The 12,481-nt window shown below is 39.6% G+C and overlaps 1 protein-coding gene across 10 annotated transcripts in view; it reads right to left on the bottom strand.

Annotated features, from left to right (window-relative positions):
• The window catches only part of mycbp2 (MYC binding protein 2), a 265,465-nt gene extending 253,590 nt beyond the window's left edge, over nucleotides 1-11,875 (bottom strand). For all 10 annotated transcript variants that reach the window (XM_031805789.1, XM_031805791.1, XM_031805794.1 and 7 more), the window contains exons 1-2: nucleotides 11,238-11,875; nucleotides 6,781-6,856 (exon numbers count right to left, since the gene is read on the bottom strand). In XM_031805789.1, coding sequence (XP_031661649.1) covers nucleotides 6,781-6,856; nucleotides 11,238-11,506 — 345 coding nt within the window. In that variant the 5' untranslated portion in view covers nucleotides 11,507-11,875. The remainder of the gene's footprint in view (nucleotides 1-6,780; nucleotides 6,857-11,237) is intronic.
• Between the last annotated feature and the right edge of the window lie 606 nt (nucleotides 11,876-12,481).

Here is a 12,481-nt window from a genome sequence, read left to right as displayed (position 1 = left end):
GAAAACACTAAAGTTCCTAAAACTGTTTGAATGATGTCTGAGTATAACAGAACTCATAGAGGGCAAAGGAGGAGAAATCAAAACAGGAAGTGAGAAATCTGAGCTTTGTATGTATTCACCAGAGTCCCCAATGAAATCCCCTTGAGATATTGATGATGTTGCACTGCCTATGGGTTCAACTTGATGTCAACCATCAATAGAAATTTGAATGAGACTTCTACGTTGTTGTGGGAGTGAATGAGAGCAGAATGTATCAGGCGTCTATCAAGCAGCCATTTTCTGATCACGCTTATTCCTCATGGTACCACTTGCGTTCCATTGATCATGAAGAGACGAAGGAATACTCCGGTTGGAACTTTATTGAGGCTTTATGTTAAAAATCCTAATGATTGATTCTGTACTTAGTTTGAAATGTTTCTTCGACGTGTAATATAACTTAAGTTTTTGTCCGATGTAACGCTGACCAGAATGAGCGTTTGGATATGTATACCAGACACGCACAAAAGAAGGTATTTGGACATAATTAACGGATATTATTGAACAAAACAAACATTTATTGTGGTCCTGGGATTCCTGGAGTGCTTTCTGATGTAGATCATCAAAGGGAATATTTATCATGTAATTTCTTTTTTGGACACAGCGGTTGCATTAAGGAGAGGTATAACTATAATTCCATGTGTTTAACTTGTATTATCATCTATATTTATGATGGGTTTCTGTTGAATGATGTGGCTATGCAAAATCACATGTATGTTTGAGGAATTTTAATTATGATATTGTTGATGTTTTGAAATTGGCGCCCTACACTTTGACTGGCTGTTGTCATATTGCTCCCGTTAATGGGATTGCAGCCATAAGAAGTTAACGAGAGAATCACTGATGACGTCAGCTGGTCCTTTTGTGGCAGGGCTGAAATGCAGTGGAAATGTTTTTTTGTGGATTCAGTTCATTTGCATGGCAAAGAGGGACTTTGCAATTCATCTGATCACTCTTCAAAGCATTCTGGAGTATATGCAAATTGGCATCATACAAACTGAGGCAGCAGACTGTGAAAATGTATATTTGTGTTATTCAAAACTTTTGACCATGACTGTATATTTGTGTTTTAGGTAATTGTCCTGATGAAAGATGCATTTGTTTCCCAGTGTCTGTTGGAAAGCCAACTGAACTAAGTTTCTCTCCTAGGATTTTGCCTGTGCCACAAACATAATTTGTATTCCGTACAAAAAGTTTATTTCTTTGCCACATATTTTTGGAATATTTGTATTCTAACTTCTTTTCACTCTGTAATTTATGTTAGTATTGTGGAGTAACTACTATGTTGTTGATCCTTCCTCATGTAAAAGGTATGTAAGGTGCCTTCAGAAAGTATTCACACACCTAAACTTTATCCACCTTTTGTTGTGTTACAGCTGGAATTTAAAATGGATTAAACTGAGATTGTGTTTCACTGGCCTACACACACACACACACAATACCCCATAATGTCAAAGATACAAATACAGAAAACAGATTTTTTTAAATAACACCTTACGAAACAGCAGGGACTGAAGACACACACACACAGTAATATTGTTGTACGGTGGTATTGTACATTTTGTATTGTAAATATGCATTGGTGTAATAATGTTCTATGATTTACTGTTTTATCTTTGTGTGATGTATGTGAATTAATGTGTTTGGAACCCAGGAAGAGTAGCTGCTGCCTTGGGGTTCCTAATAAACATAAAATGTTTAGGATGTTTTACAAATTAAATAAAAAGCTTCAAATGGTGTTGATTCAATCCCTTTGTTACAGAAAGCCTAAATAAATTCAGGAGTATACATTTAATTACAGTACTAGTCAAAAATGTTGAATGAGGTGTGTCCAGGGTTTCTCTATTTTTACTATTTTTGTCCTGACAACAAACACCACTAACCTATTTTACCACCTACGCAAGAATAATTTGGAACCTAACGGAGAGAGTCTACGAATGAGACCCAAAAAAGTACAGTCGAGTGCTCAAAACAAACCCAAATCAAACTTTGCTTTTGCCCGCGGCACACCATATGGCAACAAATCACGAAGATGGAAGGTGATAACAGCTGCCGTAAAAACTGTAAAGACATGGCCCCAATTTACACCGTTGAGAAACGGGGGTTTCGTGAGTTGGTGCTAACACTCAACCCAAGGTACCAAATGCAAATTGATATGTGACACGTATTAATGCCAAAAGAACATGCAAAACAGGCAAGCCCCCAAAAATATATATATTAAGCCTATATTTATTTTGTTTGGAACTATAGTTGAAGTGTTTTTTTAAATTTACCTTTTTAGAATTTATACATTCATATTTTGTTACATGCTTAATTGAACACTTGCACAGGTTCTAAATAAAATAAATAATCAAATATCAGTAAGTACCTTATTTGTTAAGTAGAATTCAAAATGTAATAAGAAATAGGCCTTTACATGTGGTCATTTATAGATTTAATTTACAGAAAATGTGCTATATCGTGATATGTATCATTATCGGGATAGGAAATGACCTATATCGTGATATGAGATTTTGGCCATATTGCCCAGCCCTATGACAAAGTAATGGACTGTAGTTTCTCTGTTTATTTGAGCTGTTCTTGGCATAATATGGACTTGGACTTTTACCAAATAGGGCTATCTTCTGTATACCAACCCTACCTTGTCACAGCACAACTGATTGGCTCAAACGCATTAAGGAAATAAATTCTACAAATTAACTTTTAACAGATTCCAGGGGACTATCTCATGAAGCAGGTTGAATAGAATGCAAAGAGTATCCAAAGCTGTCATCAAAGCAAAGGGTGGCTACTTTGAAGAATCTAAAATATACTTTGATTTGTTTAACAATTTTTGGGGTTATTACATGATTCCATAGTTTTGATGTCTTCACTATTATTCCACAATGTAGAAAATGGTCAAAATAAAGAAAAACCCTTTAATGAATAGGTGTGTCCAAACTTGACTGGTGCTGTAAGTCACATGTCTTGCATGGACTCACTCCGTCTGCAATAAGTGTTTACATTATATTTGAATGACTACCTAATCTCTGTATGCCACACATACAATGATCTGTAGGGTCCCTCAGTCGAGCAGTGTATTTTAAGCACAGATTCAACCACACAGACCAGGGAGGTTTTGCAAGATGGGCATAAACCTTGTTAGCAACTAATTCTAATTGCTAGTTAGCTGGTCGGCTAGCTAGCTAATAAATGTACTGACCAAATGTAATTACGGTAGCTATACAGCTTGATATACACCAGTGATGGTGTAGACCAATATCAGCATGTTCGTGCAACAGTATCTTCTAAATCAAAGATTAACATGCAAAGCATGAATATGTAAACTACATGAAGTAGCTAAGAGAAAACAGATGAAGCTAAAGATTATTGGGTCCCCTAGGAAAAAAACAACGCTTTGTGTTCCTACCCTGTCACAATAACTCCTCTCTGGCATTTTCTTCATTGTCACGTTAAGGGATTGTAAAAGTAAGCATTTCACCTGTTGTATTCGGCGCATGTCACAAATACAATTTTATTTGGTGAATCTGTGTTTGAATTTCACTGCTCGATTGAGGGACCTTACAGATAATTGTATGTGTGGGGTACAGAGATGAGGTAGTCATTCAAAACTCATGTTAACCCCATTATTATTATTATTATTATTATCATTATTATTATTATTATTATTATAATAATAATAATAATAATAATAATACAGAGTGAGTCCATGCAACTTATGTGACTTGTTTAGCTAATGTTTAGTACTGAATTTATTTAGGCTTGCCATAAGGGGTTGAATACTTAGACATTTCAGCTTTTCATAAAAAATATTTTTTTTTAAATAAAAAAAAAATTATAATTCCACTGACATTATGGGGTACGGAGTAGAGATCGACCGATTCTGATTTTTCAACACCGATACCAATTATTGGGGGACCAAAAAAAAAAAAAGCTGATAATTAAATCAGATTATATATATATATATATAATATTGGCAATTACAACATTACTGAATGAACACTTACTTTAACTTAATATAATACATCAATAAAAATCTATTTAGTCTCAAATAATGAAACGTGTTCAATTTGGTTTAAATAATGCTAAAACAAAGTGTTGAAGAAGAAAGTAAAAGTGCAATATGTGCTATGTAAGAAAGCTAACGTTTCAGTTCCTTGCTCAGAACATGAGAACATTTGAAAGCTGGTGGTTCCTTTTAACATGAGTCTTCAATATTCCCAGGTAAGAGGTTTTAGGTTGTAGTTATTATAGGACTATTTCTTTCTATACCATCTGTATTTCCGATACCTTTGACTATTGGATGTTCTTATAGGCATTATAGTATTGCCAGCCTAATCTTGGGTGTTGATAGGCTTGAAGTCAAACAGCGCTGTGCTTCAAGCATTGCGAAGAGTTGCTGCAAACACAGGAAAGTGCTGTTTGAATGAATGCTTACGAGACTGCTGCTGCATACCACCACTCAGTCAGACTGCTCTATCAAATCATAGACTTAATTACAATAAACACACAGAAATACGAGCCGTAGGTCATTCATATGGTCAAATCCAGAAACTATAATTTCGAAAACAAAACATTTTTTCTTTCAGTGAAATACAGAACCGTTCCTTATTTTACCGAAGGGGTGGCATCCGCTAGTCTAAGTCTGTTACATTGCACAACCTTCAATGTTGTCATAATTACGTAAAATTCACCATTTGTGAATTGATCGCCCCCCATCTAGCTTCAGAGTTTTTTCTGTTACGTGACCTAAACTGGGATATGCTTAACACCCCAGCAGTCCTACAATCTAAGCTAGATGCCCTCAATCTCATACAAATCATCAAGGAACCCACCAGGTACAACCCTAAATCTGTAAACAAGGGCACCCTAATAGACGTTATCCTGACCAAGTGGCCCTCAAAATACACCTCCGCTGTCTTCAACCAGGAACTCAGCGATCACTGCCTCATTGCCTGTATCGGCTACGGATCCAAGGTCAAACAACCACCCCTCATCACTGTCAAACGCTCCCAAAAACACTTCTGCGAGCAGGCCTTTCTAATCGACCTGGCCCGGGTATCCTGGAAGGATATTGACCTCATCCCATTCGTTGAGGATGCCTGGTCATTCTTTAAATGTAACTTCCTCACCATCTTAGATAAGCATGCTCCGTTCAAAAAACGCAGAACTAACAACAGATATAGCCCATGGTTCACTCCAGACCTGACTGCCCTCGACCAGCACAAAAACATCCTGTGGCGGACTGCAATAGCATCGAATAGTCCCCGCGATATGCAACTGTTCAGGGAAGTCAGGAACCAATACACGCAGTCAGTCAGGAAAGCAAAGGCCAGCTTCTTCTTCAAGCAGATATTTGCATTTCTCAACGGCTGGCCATGCCTTCTTCCTGGCTACTCCAACCTTGGCCAACAGCTCCTGCATGCTTTTCAACCGTTTGCTGCCTGCACCCGCACGCCCGACTAGCATCACCACCCTGGATGGTTCCGACCTAGAATATGTGGACATCTATAAGTACCTAGGTGTCTGGTTAGACTGTAAACTCTCCTTCCAGACTCATATCAAACATCTCCAATCTAAAATCAAATCTAGAGTCGGCTTTCTATTCTGCAACTAAGCCCCCTTCACTCACCTCGCCAAACTTACCCTAGTAAAACTGACTATCCTACCGATCCTCGACTTCGGCGATGTCATCTACAAAATAGCTTCCAATACTGTACTCAGCAAACTGTATGCAGTTTATCACAGTGCCATCCGTTTTGTTACTAAAGCACCTTATACCACCCACCACTGCGACCTGTATGCTCTAGTCGGCTGGCCCTCGCTACATATTCGTCACCAGACCCACTGGCTCCAGGTCATCTACAAGTCCATGCTAGGTAAAGCTCCGCTTTATCGCAGTTCACTGGTCACGATGGCAACACCCACCCGTAGCACGCGCATCTCACTGATCATCCCTAAAGCCAACACCTAATTTGGCCGCCTTTCCTTCCAGTTCTCTGCTGCCTGTGACTGGAACGAATTGCAAAAAAATATAAAAAAATAATTCTAAAAATAAAAAGTTGGAGACTTATCTCCCTCACCAACTTCAAACATCTGCTATCTGAGCAGCTAACCGATCGCTGCAGCTGTACATAGTCTATCGGTAAATAGCCCACCCAATTTACCTACCTTGAAATCGGCCCAGCCGATTAATCGGTTGACCTCTAGTTTGGAGTGTCAGCCAGTGACAAAACATCTCAATTAAATACATTTTTCATTCAGGCTGTAAAAACAAAATGTGGAAATAGGGGTGTAACTACTTTGAATGCACTGTATGCATAAGGGTGTTGAACATATAACATATGGAAATAGCATATCAGCACATACGTGACATTGTACACACATTTCAGTGACTATTTTTGGCTAAAAAGTATACAAAAAAAAGTACCAGAGTTAATTTGATAGAGGGAGAAACCAACTAAGCAAGATTGTGTCCATGCATGCATATAGCATAGGTAGTGTAGTTATGCAAATTAGGTGTACCTTGCAATTAGATGCTTTGATAAAAGGTGAGGCATTCGAAGAACATTTAAAATATTATATATTTTGTTCTCAGCTTGAGATTCTCAAAATAGTCATAGTAGCCCATCTTAGACCAAAAATAACTGAAGCAACAAATTTGCAATGAATCTATTATATTATTCTGAGAAAATTGAGTGACTCAAGGTCAGGTCCCTCTTGTACCAAGAAAATGTATCTTACCTTTGTCCCCGTTTTGACTTTTGACTTCAACTTTTGCCGCCGTTTCAGCTTCATCTTGTTTAAAGCTTTCTTTCCCCTAAAACACAATGTAAAAAAGACATTAGCAAATCCAGTAACAGCTGGGCCTATAGCCTATCACAACTATGTTAAGATAAGATTGTAACACATTGACCCCACCCAAAAAATATATTTTTAAATAAAAAGAAATTGGGGACAAATAGTACAATGCCATACCTTTATTTTGAAGGCTAGCCCCTGCTACTACTCTCCGTTTATCATATATGCATAGTCACTTTAACTATATATTCATGTTCATACTACCTCAATTGGGCTGACCAACCAGTGCTCCCGCACATTGGCTAACCGAGCTATCTGCATTGTGTCCCACCCACCAACCCCTCTTTTACGCTACTGCTACTCTGTTCATCATATATGCATAGTCACTTTAACCCTATCTACATACTACCTCAAATCAGCCTGACAAGCTGGTGTCTGTATGTAGCCTTGCTACTTTTATAGCCTCGCTACTGTACATAGCCTATTTCTTTACCTACCCATTATTCACCTAATACCTTTTTGCACTATTGGTTAGAGCCTGTAAGTCAGCATTTCACTGGAAGGTCTACTACACCTGTTGTATTTGGCACATTTGACAAATAAACTTTGATTTAACAGCAAAGTGCACTGTTGTGAAGCCACGCCCCTTTTTCTGAATAATTACATTGTGGGCTCTAAAAGTACAGAAATAGTGTCCTCTGCGTGTGTACTTCGTATTTTGGTGAATAGTACGACATCCGGGAACTTTTGGCATATTAACTATATCCATGCTGTGACCAATAAGCATACTATATACTCAATTCACGTCACAAATAGTACGGTTAGTACGAGTATTCGAACACAGCTTATGAATGGCTTCGAGGTCCAGATTTGAATTTGAGAGCCCTATGGGTACGGCACAAGGAAGTGACACACACATGAAAGCTTCTGTCCACAACACAACTGACTTGGCATTTGGATGGCGTAAGTGTATGTATTCACTTGCTCCAGTGAGCAGGGGACCATCCACACCACAGAGATCCTATTCAAGCAATACGGCACCTCAGGGGTTTGTGGTATATGGCCAATAAACCACGGCTACTGGCTGTTCTTATGCACGACGCATCATGGAGTGCCTGGACACAGCCCTATTGCTATTATAAACTGGTTACCAACATAATTAGACCAGCAGAAATAAAAGTTGTGTCATACCCGTAGTATACGGTCTGATATACTACGGCTGTCAGACAATCAGCATTCAGGGCTGGAACCACAGTTTCTAATAATATTTATATCCTATTAATAATAGTTCTATGTAATTATTTGATCCACGCACCCTTCCAATCCAAAATACGATAAGTGATATGCTCTGTCTTAATACAATAATAAGTTAATGGTTTGAGCAAATAAGTCTAGCTAGCATAACCGGTGTGAAATGGCTAGCTAGTTAGCAGGGTGCGCGCTAATAGTGTTTCAAAATCAGTGACGTCACTCGCTGGGACCTTGAAGTAGTTTCCCTTGCTCTGCTTTTGTAGAGTCCATGGGTAACGATGCCTCAAGGGTGACTGTTGTCGATGTGTGCAGAGGGTCACTAGATCGAGACAAGGTAGGAGCGAGGAGAGGGATGGAAGCAACACTGTTACACTAGCACTAACTAGCTAGATGAGTGACATGATTCTCGCTGGAATTGAATTCAAATACAGTCAAAAGTTTGGACACCTACTCATTCAAGTATTTTTTTTAAACTATTTTCTACATTGTAGAATAGTGAAGACATCAAAACAATGACATAACACATATGGGATCATGTAGTAACGAAAAAAAACATAACAAATCAAAATATGTGTTATATATTCTTCAAAGTAGCCCCCCTTTGCCTTGATGACAACTTTGGAGACTCTTGGCTTCATGAGGAATGCTTTTCCAACAGTCTTGAAGGAGTTCTCACATATGCTGAGCACTTGTTGGCTGCTTCTCCATCACTGTGGTTCGACTCATCCCAAACCATAGCAATTTGGTTGAGGTCGGGGGATTGCCAGATACTCTGACGCAACTCTCCTTCTTGGTCAAATAGCCCTTATAAAGCCTGGAGGTATGTTGGGTCATTGGCTTGTTGAAAAAGAGATGATAGTGGGAATAAGCGCAAACCAGGTGGGATGGCGTATCGCTGCAGAATTCTGTGGTAGCAATGCTGGTTAAGTGTGCCTTGAATTCTAAATAAATCACAGACCGTGTCACCAGCAAACCAACCACACACATCCTCCATGCTTGGTGTTTCAAAGACACGGCAACTGGAAACAAAAATCTCAAATTTGGACTCCGACTAAAAGAGATATATGTATGTATGTACACACACAGTTGAAGTCTGAAGTTTACATACACCTTTGCCAAATACAATTAAACTATTACTTTTGTGTCTTTCATCACATTCCCAGTGGGTCAGAAGTTTACATACTAACTGGAGTGTATTTGGTAACATTGCCTTTAAATTATTTAACTTGGGTCAAATGTTTCAGGTAGCTTTCCACAAGCTTCCCACAATAAGTTGGGTGAATTTTGGCCCATTCCTCCTGACAGAGCTGGTGTAACAGAGTCAGGTTTGTAGGCCTCCTTGCTCGCACACACTTTCAGTTCTGCCCACAGATTTTCTATAGGATTGAGGTCAGGGCTTTGTGATGGCCACTCCAATACCTTGACTTTGTTGCCCATAAGTCATTTTGCCACAACTTTGGAAGTATGCTTGGGGTCATTGTCCATTTGGAAGACCCATTTGCGACCAAGCTTTAACTTGCTGACTGATGTCTTGAGATGTTGCCCGAATACATCCACAATTTTCCCTCCTCATGCATCCATCTATTCTGTGAAGTGCACCAGTCTCTCCTGCAGCAAAGCACCCCCACAACATGATGCTGCCACCCCTGTGCTTCACGGTTGGGATGGTGTTCTTTGGCTTGCAAGCCTCAGCCTTTTTCCTCCAAACGATGGTCATTACGACCAAACAGTTCTATTTTCATCAGACCTGAGGACATTTCTCCACAAAGTACCATCTTTGTCCCCATGTGCAGTTGCAAACCGTAGTCTGGCTTTTTTATGGCGGTTTTGGGGCAGTGGCTTCTTCCTTGCTGAGCGGCCTTTCAGGTTATGTTGATATAGGACTCGTTTTACTTTGGATATAGATACTTTTGTACCTGTTTCCTCCAGCATCTTCACAAGGTCCTTTGCTGTTGTTCTGGGATTTATTTGCACTTTCCGCACCAAAGTACATTCATCTCTAGGAGACTGAACACGTCTCCTTCCAAAGCAGTATGACGGCTGCGTGGTCCCATGGTGTTTATACTTGTGTACTATTGTTTGTACAGATGAATGTAGTACCTTCAGGCGTTTGGAAGTTGCTCCCAAGGATGAGCCAGACTTGTGGAAGTTTACTATTTTTTTCTGAGGTCTTGGCTGATTTCTTTTGATTTTCCCATGTTGTCAAGCAAAAGAGGCACTGAGTTTAAAGGTAGGCCTTGAAATACATCCACGGGTACACCTCCAATTGACTGAATTGATGTCAATTAGCCAGTCAGAAGCTTCTGAAGCCATGATTTTCTTTAATTTTCCAAGCTGTTTAAAGGCACAGTCAACTTAGTGTATGTAAACTTCTGACCCACTGGAATTGTGATACAGTGAATTATAAATTAAATAATCTGTCTGTAAACAATTGTTGGAAAATGTACTTGTGTCATGCACAAAGTAGATGTCATAACCGACTTGCCAAAACTATACTTTGTTCACAAGAAATTTGTGGAGTGGTTGAAAAACTAGTTTTAATGATATATATATATATATATATATATATATATATATGAGTTATCTGGGAATATATCCCAGATACACACTGTTCGATACAAACATATCTAGCTAAACTGGCTAGTCAAAAATTCAGCAGCTACTGACGTCTCATTTGTTTATCTTCCCGAATTTGCAGACTAGCTACATACATATATTCACCCAAAAGCAACCCCATACGAAGAGTAACTCTGACCTAGTTACCAACCTTGTAACGTTACACCGCGTAAAAAAACACCAACACAACGAAGCTAGCGAGGAAATGTAGCTAAGTAACGCACTAGCTACAGGTTAGCTACCGACTCATTAGCTGACGTTAGCTAGCCACGTTACCGATATAACTAGGTAGCACTATTGACGGGTTTCTGCAAACTAACCTACCCATAACGTTACCCCACAGTAAAAGTATTATCACGACTGGACACTAACAGCGATCATGTGGCTAAATAGCTGTGTGAGCATGCAGTCCAACACTGGTGATGTGAAAACCATGCAGGTTGTTGGGCTAATTAACGTAGCAAGTTAGCTACGAAGGCTGGAAACTAGCTCAGACAAGCCTGCAATTTAGAAATTTCACAATTCCAACCTACCTTCCTTGGTTTATCCCTTGTTCTTTGTCATTGATAGCCGTGTAATAAATCCTCCTGTATCTTTCCGCTAAAGCTCGCCCAGAGAGTAGATGTTGGTATCGACTTCGGCAATCCGACTGTGTTCCCGGTGTTTGACAAGAACCCATTCCCGAACCAAAAGAGGAGAAATCGTCCCCAACTCCAGAAATGCCGCTGATTCCCAACCGCATCGAAGGTAATGGGGATGGCACAATCCCTCCACCACCGACTGCTGCAGCAGCACACATCATCGTTTTGGAGAACAATACATATATTGCATCAAAAAATAGAACAGCTACCTAGATAGCTTGCCGTTATATCACAACTGTCATTCGAAAATCCTACACCTCGTCATTTGTCCATCCTGAAATGCAGCTACATCCAGTGTATCTCCTAAAACGGTACAAACGGAGTCAACGCAGGGCAACTGCGAAATAGGCTTCCAATTCCAGACCGTGGAATCGGCACTTGTTTCCCTGAATTCCGAATCTCAAGCCATTTTGTCTTTGGAATTAATAAAGCAATACTCTTTTTTAAAGTGTGTCTTCACTGTGTAGTATTTTTTACTCCGAATAGGCAGCACTTTCAAATGTGTTGTCATCTTAGCTTCTTCATCATCATCCTTCTTCTTCTGTGGGTTTTATGGTGGACTAGACACAAAAAGGTGTATTGCCGCCTCCAACTGGACGATTTGAAACCAAAATAAATCCATGCATAATAGTGAAACTAACTTAATCTACCCTAATAAAAATAGTGCATTCTTTTAGTTCTTCATATCTCCCTTCTCAGGCTCTAGGACCTGAGATGGTGGCTTGTGCCAATATTGCATGTAACTCCTTTGCTGAGAAATGTTTCAGCCCCAGGAACCGCTCCGCCGCAATTACTATGATGTATATCTTCCTGGACCTTCTCTCCATGACAGTGCCATTAATTACCATAGCTATAAATTCTACAAAGTCCACCTTCCGAACCTTTAAAATGTCAGGATCCTGCTGGTGAAAGGCAACCCCTGCAGTGTAGGCCTATCCACTACCATGGACTCTTCTTGTGCACCATTCAAACCCTCAACCCATTTCACAGCTGCTGCATATGAAATGCTCTGTACAACCCTGACTTTTGCCACCTCATTCTCGTTCACCCATTCGGAAGATGTAGCTTCATGGTTCGCAACATGTCACATATTCATCACTTTCATAACACATAATAAGATGCTTCATCATCCTTCC

The sequence above is a fragment of the Oncorhynchus kisutch genome, linkage group LG26 (genome assembly GCF_002021735.2).
Source record: "Oncorhynchus kisutch isolate 150728-3 linkage group LG26, Okis_V2, whole genome shotgun sequence".
Lineage (NCBI taxonomy): Eukaryota > Metazoa > Chordata > Actinopteri > Salmoniformes > Salmonidae > Oncorhynchus > Oncorhynchus kisutch.
This window is presented reverse-complemented; position numbering and strand designations above follow the sequence as displayed.